This window comes from Mus musculus, chromosome X (assembly GCF_000001635.26).
Source record: "Mus musculus strain C57BL/6J chromosome X, GRCm38.p6 C57BL/6J".
NCBI lineage: Eukaryota > Metazoa > Chordata > Mammalia > Rodentia > Muridae > Mus > Mus musculus.
The window spans coordinates 60,129,091-60,154,896 of record NC_000086.7 but is presented as its reverse complement, the minus strand read 5'-3'; the positions used below and the strand labels follow the sequence as shown (position 1 = coordinate 60,154,896).

General features: G+C 38.5%; 1 protein-coding gene across 15 annotated transcripts in view; it reads left to right on the top strand.

Moving 5' to 3' along the window:
- The window catches only part of Mcf2 (mcf.2 transforming sequence), a 123,229-nt gene that overhangs the window by 24,288 nt on the left and 73,135 nt on the right, over positions 1-25,806 (top strand). For 4 of the 15 annotated variants that reach the window (XM_017318345.1, XM_017318344.1, XM_006527750.3 and 1 more), the window contains exons 4-9: positions 1,907-1,997; positions 18,524-18,643; positions 19,402-19,518; positions 21,140-21,289; positions 24,720-24,853; positions 25,486-25,600. In XM_017318345.1, coding sequence (XP_017173834.1) covers positions 1,907-1,997; positions 18,524-18,643; positions 19,402-19,518; positions 21,140-21,289; positions 24,720-24,853; positions 25,486-25,600 — 727 coding nt within the window. Of the gene's footprint in view, positions 1-1,906; positions 1,998-7,017; positions 7,424-18,523; positions 18,644-19,401; positions 19,519-21,139; positions 21,290-24,719; positions 24,854-25,485; positions 25,601-25,806 lie in introns of those variants that run through there. The other 11 variants (XM_030251192.1, XM_030251191.1, XM_006527743.3 and 8 more) reach the window with 4 other exon arrangements.

Sequence of the window (25,806 nt, the reverse complement as noted above, 5' to 3'; positions counted from 1 at the left end):
GGTGTGTGCCACCACTGCCTGGCAATCTTTGGCTTTTTGGTTTCTAGATTAGCCAAGAAAATTTGAGCTCCAAGTTTAAGGAAAAGACCTCATCTCAAAAGAATAGGTAGAAAATGACAGGGGAGGACACGTAATGCCCTCTTACACACACACACACAAAAAATTTAGATATCATATTTATGTTGAATCTTATCTATCTGTTTTTTTTTTAAATTTTTTATTAGGTATTTTCCTCATTTACATTTCCAATGCTATCCCAAAAGTCCCCCATACCCACCCCCCACTCCCCTACCCACCCACTCCCCTTTTTGGCCCTGGTGTTCCCCTGTACTGGGGCATATAAAGTTTGCAAGTCCAATGGGCCTCTCTTTTCAGTGATAGCCGACTAGGCCATCTTTTGATACATATGCAGCTAGAGTGAAGAGCTCCGGGGTACTGGTTAGTTCATAATGTTGTTCCACCTATAGGGTTGCAGATCCCTTTAGCTCCTTGGGTACTTTCTCTAGTTCCTCCATTGGGGACCCTGTGATCCATCCATTAGCTGACTGTGAGCATCCACTTCTGTGTTTGCTAGGCTCCATATCTATCTGTTTATTAATTTAAGACAGGGTCACACTTTGTGGCCCTAGCTGGCTGGCTTAGACTTTCCTATGCAGACCAGACTGGCTTCATATAGAGTTCTTCTTCCAGAGTACTGGGATTAAAGGTCTGTGCCCCCATGCCTAGCCAAGATAAATTTTAAAGAAAGCAGTTTCCATTTATTAAACCTCAAATAGAAGAGTCTTATGAACAAAAATCAAGTTCTAGAAGAGTAAATTTATATTGTACCTATGGAAGCTTAAAGTATTTTTAGAACAAATCAAAGTTATATTATCCTTTAAATTGCCTTCTCTTAAACGCAAAGAGCAGCCTGCAATGCAAACAATATATTAAACTACATATTTTTCAAGTGAAGGAAAAAATCATTGACAGATTTTTCTGTGAAGCTAAGCTTGATATTAAGAAAGACACTAGCTATTGGAGTTTCCTCGTCACCATGATGTGAAGAATCCAAATCCGTTATTCTAACCCAGGTTTATCATAGTTATTTCATTTTACAGACCTTTCTTTTGTTTATTTGTATATGTGTGTTTTGGTGTGAATTAATGCTGTATTTGTATGTGTACATGTGGGAGCCATGAAAGGGCAATGGATTCCTTGAACTGGAATTACAGGTAGTTGTAAGCAACTTGATGAAGGTGCTGGGAACCAAACCAAACTCAGGACCTCAGCAAGAGGAGTAAGCCCTCTTTCTCACTGAGTCATCGGTCCAGCCACCTCATTTTCCTAATAAAAAAATTGAAGCTAGTACTGAAAAACAAAGTTTAAATAATAAATAGGAGAATATATATATATATATATATATATATACATACATACACATATTGTTATAGAGTTTTTCTGTGTAGCCCTGGCTGTCCCAGAACCCACTCTGTAGATGAGGCTGGCCTCAAATTCAGAGATCTGGCTGCCTCTACCAAGTGCTGGGATCAAAGGCATGTGCAGCTATGCCTAGCACTCCTGAACTTTTTTATATCTATTAACTTCATTCTGAAATCTAGTTTGAAAATCATTTTTAAACATAGCAGGTTTTTTCTTTTGGTTTATTATGAGAAGAGTCTCACTATATAGCTCTGGTTGTTCTGGAACTCTGTAGACCAGGTTGACCTCAAACTCACAGAGATTAGCCTGCCTCAGCCTTAATGAATGCTGGGATGAAAGTACAACAGTACTCCTGCCTAAGATAGCACTTCCATATCTAAACTTGTCTTCAGTTAAAGATCATCTGTAAAATACATAATCATAAACAAAGACACAGAACAGATAAGCCTTGTTACTAATAAAAATTATTTTTCTTCTCTTATAGGCAAAGTGGATCTGACTCCCGATTTACTATTATTCTAGATCGAAGACTGGATACATGGGCTTCCCTCAAAATTTCCCTCCAGAAAATCTCAGTAAGTACCATGCACTTTGTAGTAGCTACTATATATACATACATATGTGTATATATATATATATATATATATATATATATATATATATATGCTTATACTTAACCTTTAGAAAGTATGGATTACTTTTATATTGATGGAGACAATAGGTATTGATATTGATATAATGTGAAGGGAAAGTAGGAAGAATATTTTGTGATCTTAAGTAAAGACCTCCTGCCAATCTAAATCCTAGTGGGAACAAATGAGTAACTGATGATTCAGTTTCTAAGTAAGCAAAGATTGTGCACTGTTTTGTATAGCTTTAAAAGAAAGGCATACATTTTATGGGACCTTTTAGAAAGTGGAGATAGCTGACTTAGGCCATTCCCACTAGAGCAAACGCTTGACCAAAATACTGAGGTTACTGAAGTTCTGAGTCAGTACTCTTTTCTGCTATATTATTTGTTGATAAACATAAAAAATATACTAACACTTGGAGCCAGATATAATAACAAAGTGAATAAGGCCATCCATTTCATATTCATCATGAATTTTTCCTTATTTGGGAACCCTTTAGTAGTGGTTTTCTATTATTTGTTTATAATAGCTACTTAATTATAAACAATGCATCTTAATTGTTTTTTCTGGTGCGGTGATCAAACTTTCTAGGGAAAGCAGCAGAATGGGGAAAGCTCATGATTCTAGGCTATATAGTCTGTCATAGCAGACAAGTCACAGTGGCAGGAACTTGAAGCCACTGATCATATATCCTCAGCCAGAAGAACAAAGACGTGAATGTGTACACGGTAGCGCATAGCTCACTTTCTCCATTGTCACATAATCCAGGATTCCTTACCTTGGGAATGATGCTTCCCCACAGTGGCTCTTCCCACCTCAATGAACACAATTAAAATAATCTGCCACAGACACATCCAGAGGCCCATCACTCAGAGATTTTAGATTTTTGTCAAGTTGACACTTATCACTAACCATCACATAGTGAAAAGAAGATACCACAGATGTCAAACAATTTGCTAAGGAAAATGACAGCACTGACTGTAGCTCTGGTGGTAGAGTGCTTGCCTACAAAGCCCGAGTTCCATTCCCAGCACTCCATAAGTCATGAATGATGGTGCACGCTTATAATCTCTGTACTCAGGAGACAGAGGCAGGAGAACAGACAGATCACGGTCATAGTTGGCTACATAGTGAATTTAAAGCCAGTCTGGACTATATGACATCCTGTCTCAAACAATAGCTATAGCCAAGCCTTATGAGTATGGTTTCCTGCTCAAAAGCATTCATATTTATTAAGTAGCACTGATACCTCTATTTCTTTCTTTCTTTTTTTCTTTCTTTCTTTCTTTTTTTTTTGTTGTTGGGTTTTTTTTTGTTGTTGTTTTTTGTTTTTGTTTTTTCTTTTCAAGACAGGGTTTCTCTGTGTAGCCCTGGCTGTCCTGGAACTCACTCTGTAGACCAGGTTGGTCTCAAACTCAGAAATCCGCCTGCCTCTGCCTCCCAAGTGCTGGGATTAAAGGCGTGGTCCACCACTGCCCGGCTATACCTCTATTTCTTGATTAAGAACTGTTATCAGGCATCAAATTTGTCTCATGTATGCTTATATTAATAGATATAAAAAGGATGTAAAATGCAAGTAACTTAAAAAAAACTGAGTAAGAATTGAAATGTCAGCCAGGCGTAGTGGCACACACCTTTAATTCCAGCAATTAAGATGCTGAGGCAGGTGAATCTCTGTGAGTTCAAGGCTAGCATGGTCTACAAATCAAGTCCAGGATATCCAGGGCTACACAGAGAAACCCTGTCTTGAAACAAAACAAAAATTGAAACTTCATGAACTCTAAGTTGGTGTCCTTCTTACCTGCTCCTTTTATAAGTGTTTGCATGGATTATAGATACATAACTAAATTCAGTGGTTTTTAAAAAGCTACATTTCTTTGGAGTGAATATATCTGCCCTTCTTGTACTATTGAGTTGTGTCAATATGGTACAATGCAATAAAAGCTAGCTCCCTTTTCTTATGAACTTGAGGCCAGCGGAGGGCAAGGACTTCCTTCTTGTTGCCTTACGGCTGTTGCCCAGAAGTACATTCCATTTTCAGCAAACAGCTATAAGCTCATGGTCTTTTTATTCTCAAAGTACCAAATTAAACAAGATTTGGGGTATAGGAGTTTGTGGCATGTAATGGGCTATATTGAGACCCTGTCTCTAAAATACAAAATACGAGGCTGAGGAGATATAAGAGCACGTGTCATGCAAGCATGAGTACCTGAGTTCAAATCCCCAGAACCAATGTAAAACGCTGTGGAAACAGGAGAATCAGGGGATCTTGCTGGCTGGTAGCCTAGCTCTTCGTCTATGATAGCGGTCTTAATTGAGCAAGGCAGAGAGAGATAGGGCAGTCCACCGCAACGCCTTCTTCTGGCTTCTGTGCATGCACATAGGTGTGTGAACAGATATGTACTTACACTCACTGAAGTAATTATTTTCTGTTGCTGTGATAAAACCCTTTGACCAAAGCAAGTTATCGAAGAAAGTTTATTTGGGGTTATGGTTCCAGAAGGATAAGAGCCCACTATGACAGGGAACTCTGAGAGATAGAGGCAAGCATGGTGGCAGGAAATGGATACTGAGAACTCCCATCCTGAACTGCAAGCAAGAAGAGAGAACATTTGGAAACAATGAGAGGCTTGAAACTCTCAAAGCTTGCCTTCTGTGACACACTTCCTCCAGCACGGCCATTGTCACTACGTCTCCCCAAACAATGCCACCAGCTGAAGAGCAAGGGTCCAAATGCACACGTTTATGGGGGACATACTCCTTCAAACCACTGCAGTCATACAAAATGAAAGAAAACGTTTCTGGAGATGTAGTTGGTGAAATGGCTGTTCCTGGCTATCAAATTGATTGTAAAAGTGGAAAGCACTACAGACCAGAATTAGAGGGCTCACCTGTGACCCAGATCTTGAGGCTGGAAGATACAAGTTTATCACCTGGACCTTGGCATGGAGATCTTGAGGCAAAGTGGTCAAGAAAAGCTTAGGCCCAGGCAAAGTAATACACATCTTTAATCCCAGGAGACTGAGGCAACTCTGAATTCAAGGTCAGCCTGGGACAAAGCAAATCCCAGATCCAGGGGTGGTGGCGCACATCTTTAATCTGGGCCACACCTTCTGCTGGAGACGTACATAAGGACATTGGAAGAAGGAAGATTGAATCTTCTTCACCTGGTTGCACTTACTTGCCAGCACATTTACTTAAAGGTGTACACCACCAGAACGTACTTCTATAGAATACCAGCTGAAACAACTAGCCTCATGGGACTGAGCAACCACTAGGCTCTTGGACTACCCATGCACAGCTGACCATTGTTGGGTTAGTTATACTACAGACTGTATGTCATTCCAAAAAGTTCCCTTAATATAGAGAGACTATCCATAAGTTCTGTGACTCAAAAAAAACCCTGAATAATAGTCGATTAGATATTTATTTTTAATATTTTTATCTTATTTCTTTTAAAAGATTCATTTTATTTTAAATAATGTATGTATGTGTGTATGTATGTATGTATGTATGTATGTATGTATTTCTGTTTATATATGGGTATATGCATATGTGAGTGTTGTTCAAAAAGTTCAAAAGAAAATGTTGGATCCCCTGGGACTGGAGTAAGTGGTTATGAACCACCTGGCATGGGTGCTGGTATCATACACATTAATTATATCTCAACCATCCCTGGCTGGTTTCTTGACATGTTTGAAATAAAGATAACTATCGATGAGATGAAGATGAAATTGAACTGTAATCAGAACATATTGTATGAAGAAAAATATAAATCTATTTTTTAAAAAAATGTGATATTGAATCTGATCTCATGAGGTAAATTTCACATTATCTAAGAACTACTGGTAAAATTAACCATTGTGTAACATGGTCTGTTTGTGATCAATTACGTTAACACTTGCCATTTTTCTTCTGCTCCTAGAGATGGAACCTAGAATCATATATGTCCTACCACTTACTTACTACCCCATGTAGTCTGTTGCTTTCAGTAAGATCACTACATAGTTCAATTGAAGACCTTAGCTCACAGTTTCCCAAATAAATGGATGTAGGTAGGTTAGGCATCATAATTAATGAGAGAAGACATTTGAAATTATTGCTGACTGACACATAATAACTGTATGTATGGGGTTGAAGAGATGGTTCAGCAGTTAAGAGAACTGGTTGCTCTTTCAGAGAATCCAGTGGGTTCAGTTCCCAGCACTCACATGGCAGCTCACAAACATCTCTAACTCCAGTTCCAGTGGATTTGACCTCTCTCCTGACTTCTGTGGGCTCCTGCATGTGGTACACAGATTTATACTCAGGCTCACATATATGCATAAAATAAAATAAATATTAAAAAATAATTGTGGCCAGGTCTGGTGGTGTATACCTTTAATTCTAGCCCATGGGAGGCAGAGGCAGGCAGATCTCTGAGTTCGTGGCCAGCCCTGTATACAGAGAGTTCCAAGACAGCCAGGGGTATATAGAGAAACCTACTCTCAAAAAAACAAAACAAAACAAAACAAAACCAAGAAAAAAATTAAAATTTTGTATGTACCAATGGGACAAAATGTGCTTTCACTTTCACATACATATACATTGGGTAATGATGTGACTATCACATTTAAACATTTATTATATTTCTTTGTGGTAAGAACATTCAAAATGCTCTCTTTTTTAACTATTTAGGGGGAAAGTTAATTTGAGTGGGAATCTTCTCCATCTTAAAAAGTTTGCCTTGTGTTCTTCTAGATTATTATCAGGATTCAACTTTACAAACTGTAACCTTTCTCAATGCTTAAATCCAGAATAGAAAGTAGTAAGACAATACAGAATTGAAGTTTAAGTCTCAGCCAGGGCAGGAGAAGAGGACAAGCTATCAGTAAGTAAGAACTACCTTCACAAAGAATCTTAGCATTCCACCTTAAAAAAATCTAACTACGCAGAGGCAAGCCAGTCCCATCTAGACAGTTCTTAAGGAGGAGAGTAGGTTTTTTCTCTCTCCCTCCACTCATAGGACGTGCCTGATCTTCTTGAATAGTCCAGCACAAGCTAATCCACAAGGTTCAATCAGGCTAAGTAGTTAGGGGACTGTGTTAACTCTGAATTACAATGAGCAGCAGGGAAGGATCTGTCAGCTGACTAATCAGGGATAGTGGATTTTTTTTTTTTTTCCAGCTCTGCCGCGGTGGTAATGGAAGCAGCCGCCGTAGCTTTGTTTGATAGAGATTTTTGGCTGCTGGTTTTAAATACCACCCAAGAAGCAGCTCGTATTTCATCAATGTTGTGTTGACAATCGGAAGAGAAGAGTGTGGTTGTGTATAGGCGAGATGGCAGAAGCAAATCCCCCGAGAGGCAAGATGAGGTTCAGAAGGAATGCGGTAAGGGCTCTGCCTGCAGTCCTGGAAAGCCTATTCCCAAGTTCAAGTGCAGGGATGCTGCAGCATAGCCTCGTGCTACTGCACAAACTGCTGAGTGGGGCTTTTAAGGACAGAAGGGGAGAATGGAGTCTTGGATTTTCGTGAATGGCATTGATGTGATTACTGTGGTACTGGCTTAGGGTGATTTAAGGAAGTGGAGGAGGTAGTCATTTAAAATCTCAATGTCATCAAGTTTATCAGAGAGTATTGTTGATCATATTATTTGTTTTAAGAGTACACTAGCAATTAGGAATTGTTTGCCTGCATAGCTTTAAAGCACCACTTAAAAGAATATCTAACAAAGGAATTTATGCTTTTTTTTTGGACAAGGGTCAAGTAGAATGTGATATCCTGGATGGGTTTAGAGGTGATTTCATCAGCACTTAAAAAGGCATCCCTGCTGAGCTGTCACTTCAAAAGTGGAAACATTTAAACATCTGTAATGATAGGGAATTTCAAGGGGAAAACTCAAGCCTACAGACAACTGTTTTAAGGGACAGAAAAGTGACTTGTTTTCCAACATAAGCTAAAATTTCAAGTCCCTCCTTTAGTAACTTTCCAGAAACTTTCCTGTTTACATTTTCTTCATTCGTTTGTTCGTTCATTCATTCATATATATATTCATATTCTAAATTATTCATAAAATTTCTAACACGATCTTCCAATTTGTTTTGAGAAACATTGAAATAACCCTAGCTAATCTAATAACAAACTGGTCATCCACAAGTCATTAAATGTCACCACACACACACAAACACACACACACACAATGTTATTGTTGTGATGCCTTAAGATACAATTATTGAGGAAACATACAAGAATGAAAAGCCCAAATTACTTATAGAAAAAGCTCAATTAAACTAAACTCCCACTGAGGACAAGGAAAGGAAAGATTACATTGTTGCTGAGTGGTGTCGAGGGCCAATAGTTGAGTGAATGATTTTTCTGATAAGGGTTTTTAAAATTACACTTATTTTGATAAGGTTATATATTCATACCTACACATGATTTTATGTTATGAAAATAATAGCTGTAGACTTTTGACAATTTATGATGCATGTAAAATGTCTGTGTATATGTTTTTGCAATAGTGTATGGGGCTGACATTAGCAGTTTTATTATCAAAGGTGCCTTGACTTCACCTTTTGGAAAGTTTGTAATTCTTTTCTGTACATACATCTTTAAAATGCTGAGCTTACTCTTATATATAAATGCTTCCACATACACATAAATGCAGTACACAGGTATCGATTGAATAGGTATATCTTCATTATGCTACCTAGGACAGCAGTTTCAATGGGAAATATGTAACAATTACTGGGCAAAGGCACTCTCAGTATAGCAGAGAGGTAAAGTATATTTGTAAATATATAGTTCAAAAGAACTTGAAGCTGGAAGTGGGTCAGGTGTTCCATGGAAGATGTGTTTGTTTGCACACATGTCACTACATGTGTTTCTGTTAGGCTTCCCTGATTTTTCCCATGAATTTTATTTCTGTCAAATGAATTCCTTTAAGAGGCCCCCTAGGAACAGATATCTTAAATGCAATTGATTGAATTGATTTTTGAAGCCTAGAGCTACAGTTGTAGGAAAGTTTGCTTTGCTTACTAGAGTGAACATTTGGGCCCTCCAGTTAGTGACAAAATGGCTTAATTGGGAAGAATTTTTGGATTTGGCCTGCTTCTGGAGGTTATGATAGAGTGAACAAGATGGTCTAGTAGAATGTGAAATCTCAAGAGAGGATTAAACTGATTATCTGGTAGAAATCGAATGATTAGCTGAGTGACAAGGAGGAGATTAGAAGTGATACGTGTGATAAAATGAGCAAACCACAAGGAAGGGGTATTGCTCAGGACCGCCTGCTCCCCAGGGCTCTTGGCAAGTTCCTTGGCAACACTTGGAGTAACTCATATGTTCTGTACTCTTGAAGAGTGGGGATGAGAAGGGATGGGGAAGTAAGCATAGAAAACTCTTCTCTGTAGCTCTGGGTAATGGAGTTTTCCCATGACATTATTTTCAGTCATGATATTAGAGTATATCAGCTTCCATTCCATGGGCTACATGATGCTAAACTGTTTTTTATAACTTCAGAAATTGCTGCTGATCCCATTTTTGTAGAGTCAAATGATTTCATTTCTCAATTTCAAAGAGTAAATCTGTGTTTTTGTGTGTGTGTATACATATATATGTATATACACACACACATATATATGTATATATACAAATGAAAGGTTAAGTGTCCATCAGAAGCTATATATGATGTATATAGGCCTTAGCACCACTGTTTACCTGCTGGGCTTCAATTTGTCCATCAGAAAGAAGGGATAATATCTACTGTGATCCAGTAGTAGGAAGACCAAATTGAACAGTATAACAAGCCTATGATGTAGGTAAAGCTTTTCAGGATCCTGAATATTACTGTCTTTTTTTGCCTGAAAGGTTAAAAAAGAAATGTTATAGGGATAGAAACTGCTTTTTAAGAAAATAGTAATTAAGCAAAAGTTTAGTTATGTAACATATTTTGAACATTTCCAAAGAAATAACTAGAGAGGCTGGAGAGATGTCTTAATGGTTAAGACTACTGGCTGCTCTTCTAGAACACACCAGTTTGGTTTCTAGCACTTACAGGGTGCCTCACAACCATTTGTAATTCCAGTTCTGGAGAATCCTATGCCCTCATCTATCCTTTGCAGACATTCATGCAGGTAAAATGTCCATATTATTTAAAAAAAAAAGAAAAAGAAATACTTAACAATTTCATAGGATGAGCGAATTGCCTCCCTTATCACACAGAAGAATATTTAATAACTTTACTTTTAGGGCGTTAATAGTTAAATGTAGTATCAAGCTTATGCCTCACTGAAAGACCATGAACAGTTCTGAGGTTGGTATGAGTCAAGGCAAGAAAATCTGTTCTCTAGGAGGGGAAGATAGTAGAGAATATGTTTTCTGTCTGTTTTCTTGAAGAACCAGGAAATGTGGCAGACAGCTGTGTTGGGGCTGTTAGCAGTGATTGGACACATGACAGTGGCAGTGGGCAACATGTTCCTGTTACAGATACGTGCATTTAATTAATAACGTCACATGTTAGAATCTCAAAAGATAAAAATGTCTAAAAGAAACTCAAACCAGGTGCTGAGTCTTCTCAGTTTTATCGTTCTTTTGTTTGATTTTCAAAGAAGAAACAAATTAAGACTGACCTAGGACTATTTTTTGTTGTTTGGGCAAGTTCTTAAAAAGAATGTATGGATTTAGAATGTAGTTTAATTTTAGAGAAAATAGAAATTGTGCCTTTGCATGTTTATATAACCATACAGATTAGATACTCTTAAAGCATTTGGAAAGGCTGTATTACTAAAACTTGGCGGTCATAGCCTGTGATTGCTGTCCTCTCTATATCTGTTATAATATGCTGTTCAATTTTTTTCCTTCATTTGAGAAGCATTCTTTCTACTTAACTATTCTAAGTACTGGTTGCAAATGCCTTTCTAGTACAAAATCATTCCTGGGGATTATGAAAGGGAAGTTCTTCTTAGAAATTTTTCAATCTAGTGTAGAAGGAGAGAAATTTCAAAGACATAATTTTAAAAGAAACTGCACCATGACAACACGAGTAGTTCTTTTTTTGCCTATAGATTTATACTTGCTCTTTGTTTCACTGTAGAATGATTCTGAAATTATCTTTGAAGATATTATATTAAATTAATAGTCTCAAACTTAGTAGATGCTTGAGGGCAATATCTATACAGCTACTCAACAAGTGAGTTCTGTCAAACAGTTCATCTGATTTATCAGTTATTTGTTTCATAAAATTGAAGCATGCAGTTCAGAGCAGGCATATCAGTTATATTTTCTGGGCTCACACAAATCAAGTACACTGAGTTTTCAGTCTTAGTCCCAGAGTCTTAATCAGTCCTGAGCATCTGCTTGGCAAATTTTCCTGTAAAAAGTGAATGTACAACTTTACACAAATACTGTTCACAAACCCTCTTTTTTCAGATTATGTTTTTGTTGTTTTATGATCATGGGGAATGAACTCAAGACCTCATGCATACTAGGAAAGCATTGTAAATTCTTAGCATATATACTCTAACAAATGAACAACTAAACAAAAATACATATAAAGCAGATATATTTTAAGAGATTCTTTTCAGGACTCAAAGCCTTAAGTGTGTAAGGGTAGGAGTATTTATATTTATTTAATGCTTATTCTGAAACTCGCATTCACAGTGAACATTATCTTTCAAAAGATTTATTTATTTTTATTTAAATGAGTACACTATAGCTGCCTTCAGACACTCCAGAAGAGGGCATTGGATTCCAGTACAAATGGTTGTGAGCTACCATGTGGTTGCTGGAAATTGAACTCAGGACCTCTGGAAGAACAGTCAGTGATCTTAACCGCTGAGCCATCTCTCCAGCCCCAACAATGAACATTTTGTAAGTACATTGTAGCTGTTTTCAGACACACCAGAAGAGGGCATCAGATTTCATTACAGATGGTTGTGAGCCACTATGTGGTTGCTGGGATTTGAACTTGGGACCTTTAGAAGAGCAGTCAGTCCTCTTAATCACTGAACCATTATTAAAACACTGTGCTAACTTCTTAACATGAGGTTCTATTTCCATCTCCATTTAACAACTGGAGAATCTGAGTGTAGTGAGCAGGATAATCAACCTCTGTGTGTCTATGCCTTGATCCCCTGAACCTATGAATAGGCTACCTGACATGGTAAACGGAATTTTATAGTGTGACAAAGAATCTTGAGGAGGCCAGGATTGCATCTCAGGTGGTAGACTGCCTGTGTAGCAATGACCTGGTTATACCCAGCAGTAACATGAACTCAATGTGGTAGCACATACCTGTATTAGGGAGTTAGAGGCAGAAAGGTCAGAAGTTCAAGGTACAAAATTCAAAGGGAACGTGGGATATATGGGACCCTAAGCTTGAGAATAAAGGATTCTTGAGATTGGGAGATGATGCAAAATTTCCAAGGCATGATTTGTATCAAGACAAGGATGTTCATTATCAAAGAGATACGAGTTGGAGTGTTACTCTGTAGTAAAGATCTTATCTGGCATGTGGGAGGCCTTGAGTTTCATCCTGAGTTATCTTTTAAAAGGAAAGGAAGTAGAGAAAGCATCGGAAAAGATGCATGACAGAAGTGGAGGTCAAACCATTGAAAGGCCATAAACCACAGAGGTGATGGACTGTCCCTAGAAACTAAAAATGGTCAGGCAATAGATTCTTAGCTAGAGCTCCTAGAAGGAACACATCCTAGAGATGCCTTCCTTGATTTTAATTCAGTGGCGCTAACCTTGAATTCCTGACCTTCAGAAGCACAGTAAAAATTTGTGTTGTTTTAAATCACTAAACTTTAGTAATTGCTTATAGTATCAATATGGAGGCTGTACACAGAGTTTTATCAAGTACAAACAAGAAATATAATCAAAACCCTAGTTCACCTGACTGCAAAACCAGACTCTAGCAACAGGGAAACATTGGAGAAGCATAATAGGGATGGTATCACTTTATAGTTCACTCCCTAAACTTGAGATGCGAAGTAAAGGTGACAAATCTAAATGTGTACACTGCATGTGAGGAAGACAATGGAGCTGGGAAGTAGTGGGGGTTTAGTTAAAATACAACCTAAAGAGTAGCAAATGTTCACCAGCACACATCCCTTATGTTGAGGAGCAGCAGGAATTGGAAATGGTGAGCACTGTGGTGAACTAGAGAGCATCCAAAAATGGGGCACTGACCAGCCCGCTCAGTCAAGTGTCATCATGTTGGGAAAATGGGCCCAAGCACTATCTAATCTTTGATTTCTCACAAGTAACAAGAAATCCAACTCCTACATGATACCCGTGGTTTTAGTTTACTCCATTTTTAATATTTTATATATTCTTAATTTGTGTATGTTTGTGTGGGGTGTGTGTGTGTGTGTGTGTGTGTGTGTGTGTGTGTGTGTGTGTACATACGTACGTGCATGTACAAGTGTACTCAGAGGCCATAAGAGGGCATTGAATTTATTGGAAGTTGGAGCTACAGATAGTTGTAAGCTGTCTGATACAGATTGTGAGAACTGAATTTGGGTCCTCTGGGAGAACAGCCAGTGCTCTTAATCACTGAACTATTTCGGATGCAGCACTCCCTCCCTCCCTCCCTCCCTCCCTCCCTCCCTCCCTCCCTCCCTCCCTCCCTTCCTTCCTTCCTTCCTTCCTTTCTCACTATATAGCCCTGGCTGGCCTGGAGCTTGCTATATAGACAAACCTGTCCTTTATCTTACAGACATCTAGGTTTTTAAAATTTTTGAGATTTTGTTTGTATTTTATGTGTATGAATGTTTATCAGAATGTACTTTTATGCACCATATGCATGCAGTACATGCAATACCTAAGGTGACCAGAAGAAGTTAACAGATCCTCTGGGAGTAGACTTTCAGAAGGTTGTGATCTGTTTGATTTGAGTGCTGGGAATCAGACTTGGATCCTCTGGAAGATCAGTCAGTGCTCTTCACTGCTGTCTCATTTCTCCAGCCCTGAGATCTAGGTTTTATACCCCAGTAATGTTATTCTTTTTTTTAAAATAGACTTTTTATAGAGTATTTTTAACTGCTGAATTAAACTGAACAGGGGGCTCTCAGGAACTCACGGTTAATTTTGTTTTATAGCTTTGTTCAATTGCCAGTGGTGTATTATACTTACAATGAATATACTTGAAGTGTTTTTCTATAGTTCGCTTTGCTATGCTTTAATCTCTCTTGAGGCTGATGACTGGACTCCCAGACTAGACCTTTCCTGCCCCTCCTTCCCTGAAGATAGCTAATGTATAGATGTCATGAGAAGGCCTTGTGGGCTCTTCCAACATGCAATATCTACAGAAAGGAACCAGAATCTTGCCTTCCATCCTATAACATGCTTCGTTTTTGTTCCCATCTGGGTTACTCAAATCTCAAATCTTGGGATGGATTGCACTGATTAAATGTATATTAAATCATGTTTTAATGATGCTACTTCTTGGGAGTTTTTCCTGCCTCCTGCCACTTTCCTGCCTCCTGCCACATTTTGCTCTGGTTCAGGATCAGACTTGATTTTAAAGTATGTACTGTTTTCCACAGTTATAGCAAGTCTCCTTCTACTTATGTCTGAATTCAGTTCTTTCTCAAGGCTCATGATACCTTTCTAAGCATGGCTAGGAATGTAGTACCATAGTAGAACACTTCTATAGATCTCTAGGTTCAATTCTTAGCACAAGAAAAATTTAAAATAAAATAAAATGCATATCTGACCATGGTGCTCTGGTATTCAAAATGTCCTAGAAATTTCTTTCACTTCTAAGGGGAAAAACAAACATCAAACTCACTCCTGTTGTGGTTCTTGCCTACTTCTCCACCACCTTTTCCCTCCAACATCTGTTTCCTTCACATTTCTTGATTGAGAATCTTCAAAAGGTGAGGTAGTTTAATGACTACGGCTCCAGAGTTAGCACAAGCCAGGGCTATATAAGTTATGCTTAAACACTATGAGCTTCACTTTATTTGTAAAAGGGGCAAGTTAACTCCTTCACTGAACTATGCTGAAGTAGAATTAAAAGTGTTGGCAAAATATTTGGCATAGCGTAGGCATTTAATATGTGGTGGTATATTAATATTGGGCCATTATTTTTCCTTTCATTGCTAATCTTGCATAGTATCCTCTATTCCTTTACTTTGAAATTCCTTTATGTAGTAATTATTTTTTCACTGCTATGAATGATTGCCTTTAACTGTCAATTTGATACAATCTACCATCCTTTGGGAAGAGAGTCTCAATGAGACCTAGGGAAGACTGCTAATATGGGAAGATCATCCTCACTGTAGATGCCATCATTCCCTCGACAGCTGATCCTTAGAGGAGAAAAATGAGCTGAGAAAACATCCAAGGGTGATATGTTCTGCTCTTGATATGGATGGGACAAGTTCCCTCATGTTCTTTTGGCTATGAGTCTTTCCCCGACTCCATGATAGATTGCGAACTAAAATGAACCCTAAACCCTAAGTCAGTTTTGGACAGAATATTTTATTACAGAAGTAAAAGCTAGAACAACTGCCTATGTATGCCAGCCTTTTTTTCCCCTAGAAGCTGAGCAAATACTGAAATTAGGATGGCATTTTGATTCAATTAATTCCTCTTTTCTTCCTCAAACCCCTTTTGGCCATCCTGTTTCTCACAGGCTTTGTGATATTGCTTCCTCATGTACTTTACTCTAATTATTTTGTTTCTTTTTTTTTTTAACTTACTCTGCTGTACTATTACTGATTACTAATAAACTTGGTTATTGAAAGTGCTTGATATTATTTCATTTTAATGTATGGAGTGAACACATAGTGACAAAAATGGGACTTAATTGGATGAAAGCAAAATTGTGGTTCTGTGATGTAGTTTTCACTCATTGTTTAGGGTAGATAGACAACATTTCAGTTCTGGTTGGCTTTTTGGGCTAGGACTTGTCTCCTAATTCTGTTTTTAGAAATTATTTTAAAGTTTATTGTTATTATGATGTGTATGTGGATTTTATGCATGTGAGCAGCTGACAACTCTGTGGAGTCAGCTTTTGTAGGTCTTGGGGATTGACCTCAGGTCACCAGTCTTGCACAGCAAGTTCCTTTACTTGCTGAGCCATTTGGCTGGCCCACTATCTGTTTTCATTTATACGGGAAATAGAAGTAATTTGACTTCAAATTCAGCAAATCCACGCTATAAAAGCAAACACATAAACTAATGAAATTAAACAGAACCCAGAATTTATTGTCAACTGATCTTCAACAAAAAGATCCAAGAGAACATGTAATAAATGGGATTGGGGATATACATATAACAATGAAGCTAATTTCCTATCACTGTCAAAAATTAACTCAAATTGGATCATGGACACAAAAACAATAACCCAAAACTATAAACTATTAACAATAGCAGAAATTATAGGAGGAGTTCTTAAATGAATTGGTATCAGTTTTAGGTATACCTAAAACTGCAGACCCCAAAGCATAAGTAGGCAACCAAGATTAAATCAATGAAAAGAACTTTTGTACATCCAAGGAAACAATGAACATAATGAATGGATAGCCTACAGGGTAGAGGAGTTGTAATCTAGCAACATGGCTGCTCTGATCACATTCAAAGACCTTCTAGGTCTCTATGATACAGCTGGAATGCTGACATGCCCTTAGTACACACCTTTAATTTTTCTGGCTGGAATCCTTTAGTACATACCTTTAATCTGAATCAATGGCCTCTAATTGAGTGGCAGACAAAGTGATGAATCAGAGATAGATTTGACAGAATGAGTCAGAGAAATCACACATCCAACTCTCAGGAGAAAAGCTATTTAAGAGCAGCTCAGGGAGAATGAAGATGGGTTGGTCAGTCCATAGGGAGTCAGCACAGTGAATGCAGTGCAGTGGAATTGAGATCACTTGTGAGTCCATGAAGTTCAAGTCATACAGCAGAGGCAGTTGAAGCCAGAGAATAAGAAGGAGCCAGAAGATTAGGCACATTGCCAGAGTTTGAGGTCACACAGAGCAATTCAGTGAAAGACAGATAGAAGCCAAATTCAATCAATCAGCTTGGTGAGAAGTTTGAGCCAGAAGAGCCGAGTTGAACCAGCCATCTAGAGTTCAGAAAGAACTAGAAAGTGGGAGCTTATTTGGAAGTAGCCCTCTGAGATAACAATTACATCTGGCTAATAAAAGTTACTACAAATGAGAATAATATTTGTAAACTGTTCACTGAGGGGCTAATACCTAGATTATTAAAAAAAAAACCCTCAATAGGAAAACAAAACAAAACAGTTCTCAAAAGCCAAATCTAATTAATAATGGGCAAATGATCTCAATGACATTTCTTAAAAGAAGTTATACAAATATCCAATAGGTATATAAACATGCTCAGCATAACTAATGAGGGACTTTCACAGCAAAATCACAAGGTTAGAATGGCTAATATGCTTAAGACCGAAACCAGCATGCTAGGAAAGAAAAAGAGAGAAGAGACCCCTTGTACATGGTAAGAATGCGAATCAATACAGTCATTATTGAAAACAGTTTCTTCACAGAAAATTGAATATATAATTAATGTTTAATCCGACAACCCCACTTATGGTATATCCAAGAAACTGAAATGAATATATCAAAGGAATACCTGCATATCCATGTTGATTGCAATACAATCTACGACAGGCAACGTGTGGAACCATGCAAGATGATGATCCATTGATGAAAAGATAAAATGTTGTTTACACACATTAAAACTGCAAAATACCATCCATTGTTTTTTGGTAGCATGGATAGAACTGGAGATGGAAATTGTATTGAGTAAAATGAGACAGGCATAGAAAGAGAGCCAATTCCATATTTCACTCATTGGTAGAGGCTACAAAGGTTGATCCTATTGAAGTCGAATGTATTGTATAGGAAGGGGAAGGGAGAGGGGGAAGAGACACACAGTGAGGTTGGATAATAGGTACTAACCAGTGTACAGTTAAAGAGGAGGAAGGAGTTTGGGGTCCTAAAAGGCAGTGTTAATTATACTCTGTAATTACAAGATAACTACAAGAGTTTGAAAATTCCTAACACAGAAATGCTGATGTTTGAGGTAAAGGAAATGCTAATTAACTTGATTTGATTAGTATGCATTATATGTATATATCAAATTATAATGGCATAACACGCAAATAGGTACAAATATTTAATTACTCAAATATTGTAATTATTAATAATAAAGAAAACTTTAAAAGCAAAACTAACTTCAAGATAAAACTTTAGAGTCTAATTATTTGCAGCTTAAGACCTGCTTATGTCCTGTGAGAAAAATTCCATACTGGGGACATTATAAGGATCTGGCCTATGTTATTTTTATTTCTGTTTCCATGTTTTTAGATATTATCAGCATCCATTTAAACATGTTGACCTCTTACTGACTTCTCTAACTTAAAAGTTTGCTTCCTCCAATGACATATTTTCTGATTTGTGCTCAGTTGGGAGTTGGTGTGCCCGCTTACTCTTCTATTTCTTGCTCCAGGCCTCCTTCCCTGGGAGCTTACACTTAGTCCTGGTTTTGCGTCCTACCAGTTTTCTTCAACGGACTTTCACGGACATTGGATTTCGATTTAGCCAGGAGGATTTTATGCTGAAATTACCAGTAAGATTATTGCTTGAATCTTTTATCCTTCTACTGCTTATATAGTCTGTATCTTATATTGTTTGTTTTATATGTGTCTATGTAACACTTAAAATTTGTCTCTCAAAAATTTAACTCTGCAATGTCCTACAACAATCTGTTTTTAATCTGTTGTTAAACAGGGCAACTTATAACAATGAATTCCTTTAAAAATCTTTGCTATGTGTTATAGATGTGTGCATATGTGTGAGTATGATTACGAATTTTTATTTTCAGTTAACATTGTGTGGTTTGTGTATCTGAAATGCCATGATCCTAAGCTAGCTCAGAGCACTGTGGTCTTTATTTTGAAAATATATCTTTATATGTTTTTATTATTTGACATAGAGTGCTCATAAAATTTAATACCTGAATTGTAACTTACTACACAAAGTTCCTTTGCTTTGTTCTGAGCACTGAAATTGTTGTGTGTATGTGTGCATGTGTATATGTGAATGCCAAATTTCTCATAAGTAATGAAAGCTTTTAGACAAAGAAGAATTAGGTGTTTTGGTTTCTGTTGAAGTTAATTTTGGTTGATAGAGATGTTTTGTAAATAAAACTTTGGTTTCTGAAGAAAGTTAATGCATCCAGGTGTGGGGGCATGCACAGGACAGAACTGTTTGAAGCATTTATACCAGATAACAGTCTGCTAAGTATTTATTGAAATTCATTTTGCAGTTTGATAGAGGGCTGTCATGAAGGACAGTTAACAGTGTCTTTCTTGCTTATTCACATAGGTTGTTATGCTGAGCTCAGTTAGTGATTTGCTGACATACATTGATGACAAGCAGTTAACCCCTGAGTTAGGCGGCACCTTGCAGTACTGCCACAGTGAATGGATCATCTTCAGAAATGTATGTGCTTCTGCCCTTACTGTAGAGCCTATCCTTCATTTTCTCTAGACATTTTTCCTACTTGGGAAAAGCAGATTTTTGGGTCTCCAAGTGTTCAAATGCATATATCATTCAACATTTTGGTTTTCTTCTCTAAGAGATATCTAGAAATGATAGAGTCATTAAGGATAGCAATTGAAGGAGAGGCTTAGTGAAAAAGAAAGGATTCTCTCTCTGCCCAGTTCTTCCTGTGATCATGCAGTAACACAGAGACAAAGGGCTTGGGTTCAAATCCTGGCACTGCTGAGTTATGTCTTAGATCTTAGACAATATATACCACCTCACCAAGTCTTTTTATAACTATAAAATGATACTGATAGTATATCATAAGGATCTTGGGAAGGATCAATGAGAAAATGAATAAAAAAGTTTTGCTTATTGCTTGGTATATGGGAGATGCTCAGAAAATACAAGTATATTTATTTCAGCCTAGATGTGTGGCACTCCCACAGCTATTAGACTAGATAGAATCCTGTTTTTGGAGATTTTAGAAGAGGTAAGGGCTGTGGCCTCTTAGGTATTATAAAGCCTATGATGTAAGTGTCTTAACTTTCAATCACATGATCTGAAAACTCTTCTGAAGAAAATAATGATGGTCACTAAATTAGGGTCACATTTCCTAGTCCTTATTCAAACTGAGTGTTTGGCAGGTTCATTCAGCAATTCAGGTGTTCGCATGAAGGTTAACTGTTAGAGCAAGCAATGGCTTGACCTAAATAATCTTCAAAGCCTAAACGAATGAGCAAATATTTTGAGATTCATGCCTAACAGATGGTTTATATTGTGTCTGTGTTTTCCCCTGTCTTCCTGTGGTGGATTTATTTTGGAAACAAAATAGTGCAGCCATCCTTGCCATTTTAGGGCAATAGCACTTTTGGGATCGCAGTTTCAGATCTTTGGCAGTACCTGCAATGAATTGTTGTGACAACTTGTTCTCCAGTTCCTTAGATCATATGCTTTTGTGGAGTGCTGATCACAAATGCTAATAAATATCAACTTACAGCACTGTTCTCATGTCTCTTTAGAAGTGAACTTTTTTTTTTTTTTTTGGTTTTCCCGAGACAGGGTTTCTCTGTATAGCCCTGGCTGTCCTGGAACTCACTTCGTAGACCAGGCTTACCTCGAATTCAGACTTACCTCGAATTCAGAAATCCGCCTGCCTCTGCCTCCCGAGTGCTGGGATTAAAGGCGTGAGCCACAACGCCCGGCTGAGAAGTGAACCTATAAAGCAGTTTGGCTGAGTGCTGAGTTTGATAAAGTAAGAAAGACACTGATGGTCAAGGCCATATAGAAAATTACTCAGCACATGGTGCCATTTAGAAATAGTTTCCACGAGTGTTCAAGGAACAAGTCCAGAAATGTAGAAGTGTACACTCAAGGATTTTTGACACTAATTTTTAGAATCTTAGGGGTTTTGATGCAGAGTTAGTCCTAACTGTCAGGGGTAGTGCCAACTTTTCTTAGAGGAGTTCGTAGAGTACATGTTTGTTGTTTATACATATGTAAAGAACAATCCAAATTACTGATCCAAAGTTTGATATGTTGTCAGAGTTTCCATCAAAGATCCCCTGGATTTTTACAGGCCATAGAGAAGTTTGCTGTCACAGTGAAAGAAATGGCTCAGATGTTGCAATCCTTTGGAACAGAATTGGCTGAAACAGAGCTACCACAGGATATCCTTTCAATAGAAGAGATTCTGGCAGGTCGAGCCGAAAGGTATCACCTGTTGAAGGTATGTATCCTCTCTTCTCTTCTCTTCTCTTCTCTTCTCTTCTCCCCTCTCCCCTCTCCCCTCTCCCCTCACCCCTGTCTCCCGTCTCCCCTCACCCCTGTCTCCCGTCTCCCCTCCCCTCCCCTCCCCGCTCCCTCTCCCCTCTCCTCTCCTCTCCTCTCCCCTTCCCTTCCCTTCCCTTCCCTTCCCTTCCCTTCTCCTTCTCCTTCTCCTTCTCCTTCTCCTTCTCCTTCTCCTTCTCCTTCTCCTTCTCCTTCTCCTTCTCCTTCTCCTTCTCCTTCTCCTTCTCCTTCTCCTTCTCCTTCTCCTTCTCCTTCTCCTTCTCCTTCTCCTTTCCTTTCCTTTCCTTTCCTTTCCTTCCCTTCCCTTCCCTTTCTTTTCTTTTCTTTTCTTTTCTTTTCTTTTCTTTTCTTTTCTGTATCAGGAAGGGAACCCAGGGCCTCCTGAATGTTAGACAAATACTCTGTCACTAAGCTGTGATTCTTTGTGAACTAGGCTCTCATCATGTTCTCCAGAATAACCTGAAAGTCACTAGGTAGCCCAGGATGACTTCAAACTTTGAATCCTTTTCCCTGCATCTCCCGAGTTCTGTGATTTCAGGTATACACCATCACACCGTGCTGCTTGGCCTTGGTTGTTCATGCTGATTTTTACCTAGGGAAATGGAAAATACATTGAAAATATTTTTTTTCTTTTATTTTTATATGGGTGTTTTGCCTGTATGTATGTCTGTACCCCACATGTGTGCTTGGTGCCCGAAGAGGCCAGAGCGGGTATCAGATTCCCTGGGATTGAAGTTATAGGTGATTATCAGCTGGCATGTGTGTGCTAGGAAGTAAACTTGGATCCTCTGCAAGAGAGGCAAGTGCTCCTAACTGTTGAGGCATCTCTCCAGTCCCTTGTGGAATTGATTTTGTTCTGTCTGTGGTAGGTAGGAAAGAAATGGTTCTGACAATTTAGAGGTCCTTTTCTCAAAATATTGGGGAACAATTTGAACAAGGAAAATCAGACATCTGAGTATTATTTTTCTCCCTCACCCATAATATGTAAGTTGGGTGCCAAGGCAGTTTTGCATTTTATATAGGGTGATATGTTTTAATTAAAATGTGAGGAACCAAATGTTTGCATCATAATTTTTGATGATGATTCTCATGATGGTTCCTGACTATTGTGGTGGTGGTTGTTTAGGGTTTCTTGTAGCTTAGGCGGCTGTTTGTTTTTTTTTTTTTTTTTTTTTCCGAGACAGGGTTTCTCTGTGTAGCCTTGGCTGTCCTGGAACTCACTTTGTAGACTAGGCTGGCCTCGAACTCAGAAATCCACCTGCTTCTGCCTCCTGAGTACTGGGATTAAAGGCATGCGCCACCATGCCCGGCTAGGCTGACTGTTAACTCACAACTGTAGCTGTCCTTGAACTCTTGATTTTCATGACCAGTTATAAGCATGTTCCACCAGCAATGGCTTGGCTTGCATGGCCAATTTATATGCAGCCGTAGGGATGATGTAGTGAGATATGGATATAGTGTATATGTAATATGTTTTTTTTTTAATTTTTTTTTATTAGGTATTTTCCTCGTTTACATTTTCAATGCTATCCCAAAGGTCCCCCATACCCACCTCCCCAATCCCCTACCCACCCACTCCCCCTTTTTGGCCCTGGCGTTCCCCTGTACTGGGGCATATAAAGTTTGCAAGTCCAATGGGCCTCTCTTTGCAGTGATGGCCGACTAGGCCATCTTTTGATACATATGCAGCTAGAGTCAAGAGTTCTGGGGTACTGGTTAGTTCATATTGTTGTTCCACCTATAGGGTTGCAGTTCCCTTTAGCTCCTTGGGTAATTTCTCTAGCTCCTCCATTGGGGGCCGTGTGACCCATCCAATAGCTGACTGTGATCATCCACTTCTGTGTTTGCTAGGCCCCGGCATAGTCTCACAAGAGAGAGCTATATCTGGGTCCTTTCAGCAAAATCTTGCTAGTGTATGCAATGGAAGGAGTTACGGAGACAAAATTTGGAGCTGTGACGAAAGGATGGACCATCTAGTGATTGCCATATGCAGGGATCCATCACATAATCAGCTTCCAAATGCTGACACCATTGCAATGTTTTTAACACACAGTTTATGCTTCATTAATGTTAGTTTTATTTTTAAAATATTTTAATTTTCTTGGTGCTGGGAATTAAACTTAGAGCCTCCCCCTTGCTAATTACATACCATTGCCACACTATCTTTTTTTTTGTTGTTGTTGACAAATGTCTACTCATAACCTTTTAAGTCCCTTGGACCTTCTGAAGAAAATCTTGGATCATGTAGATAAAGGAAAAAAGAAAAAGAAAGGTATATGGTTCTTTCTCAGTATGTATTAAATCTACCTTGTAGCTTCATGCTTTCTGATATTGTAGTCGTTACTGTGTTAGTATGGTTTCATCTGAGCACATAAAATATTATCAAAATAGAACAAGATTGGTTAGAATAACATCTTTGGCCTCCGTTTCTAACACGTATTTCACTGTCATGAGCTATAGGAAACTAAGTTGTAGGATCTTTTTGAAGGCCATCTGTAGGAATGAGACATCATTTTGGAGATGTTAGAAAAATGTCTATCAAGAATGATATATAATGGGGGCTCAGATACATATTGAGTTTTAGGCGAGCCTATTCTACATCAGTCCCTGTTGAAAAGGCAGGATCTTCTTTGAGTCTCCTGTTTCTGTCAGTGGCCACAGCCTGTATGTGCAGGTGAGTGTAGGGAAAGCAGAAGATGGTTTTGTTCCTCATTCATCCACCCTGTTTTTAATTTGTTTATTTTATTATTATTATTTTTTAACACATATGGAGTTTTCCTTGCCTATTTAGACACTATATTCATTCACTGGCCATAGAGACTAGAAGAGTGTGTCAGTTCCCTTGCAACTAACTGAAAATAGACAGCTGTGAGCCACCATTTGAGTGTTGGGAATCAAACTCAGGTCATCTAGAAGAGTAGCCAGTACTGTTAACCACTGAACCATCTTTCCAGCTTCCCACCTTATTTTTTTTCTGAGACAGACTTTCTCAGTGGCCTAGAACCAAGTAGGCTCTGCTGGCTGACTAGTGAGCCCCAAGGATCTGCGTAGACCTACTCCCCCGGCACAGATATTATGAGTGTACACCATTATACCTGGCTTTTAAAAAAGGATGCATTTTGGATATGGAACACAGGTTTTCATGCTTCAAGGGGAAGTACTTTTATCAACTCAGCCATCTCCCTGGCTACAGAGTGTCACATTCGCAGATTCTTTGACCTTGAAATCCTGTAAAAGCCAAGGAAGGCTGTGCTAGAAGCGCTTCTGTCTCCTGGGCCATGCATCTTCCATAGCTGTATATCTCTTCAAGCCATTCGTGTTCCATTATGAACTAACTGGCTAACATACCCTGCCGTGCCTTCCTATAGAATGACTTAACTGCTGTAACCAAAGAAGGAAAAGTTCTGCTCATGAACCTGCAAGTGCCTGCCACTGAAGAAACTGTCAGTTCAAGCCTTGAATGTACTCAGCACATAAATGGCGACTGGCAAACTATTAAAAAGTAAGCACTCCCTTCTTTTAAAAGTCACTTATATTTTCAAACTAGGAATTTTACATTGTTTGTTGCTGTTAGGTATGAAAGTATTTCTGGACCTCTGGAAGTCTGGGAACTTCTTGTCTGGGTTAGTCTGCAGACAGTAGTTCGCTTGCAGAATTAAGTTCCCCAGACATTGATTTTTCTTTGCCTGAGCCAAGTGTCATAGTGTCATAGACTATTTTTGCTTATAATTCTTTTTTTCCTGTTTTTGAGAAAGGATCTTACCATGTAACTCTAGCTGGCCTAGAACTTCATACAAATTGGACTAGACTTAAGCCTACAGACATCTGTGTTCCTTTACATCATTACTACTGGATTAGAGGCGTAGCACCATGACTGGTCTTTGCCTATAATTCATTCTTTTTTTTTTCTTTCTTTCTTTCTCTCTTGTTCCTATAGAGGACATTTATTTTGACTTGCAGTCTCCGAGATTTCAGTCCTTGCTCACGTGACCCTGTCACTTTGGGCCCTTGGCAGGACAGTAGATCCTCTTGGTTGGGAATGTTTTAACTCTTAATTAGCAGCTTAGGGTTAGCTCTATACCTGCATCCACAAGCGGTTATTTCTAAGGAATTCTTTGCCTTCTGTTTATCAAGGTTGCTGGCTCAGGTGCATGATATGGAAACTGCTTTTGATGGATTTTGGGAAAAACATCAGCTGAAAATGGAGCAGTATCTGCAACTGTGGAAGTTTGAACAAGACTTTCAAGAGGTTAGTTAACACAGTTCCTTCCTTGTGGTGGAGGCCCTCATTCATGAGCTTAGAAGGGGCAGGCTTCTTACAAGATGCCAGTTTTCAGCTCCTTGACTTGGAACAAAGAAAATCTTGGCTAACTCCCAAAGCCTTCACTTCGTCCACTGAGACAAAGCACTGACATGCCATTTAGTATGACAAGGACATTCTTTCTCTACCTTCAT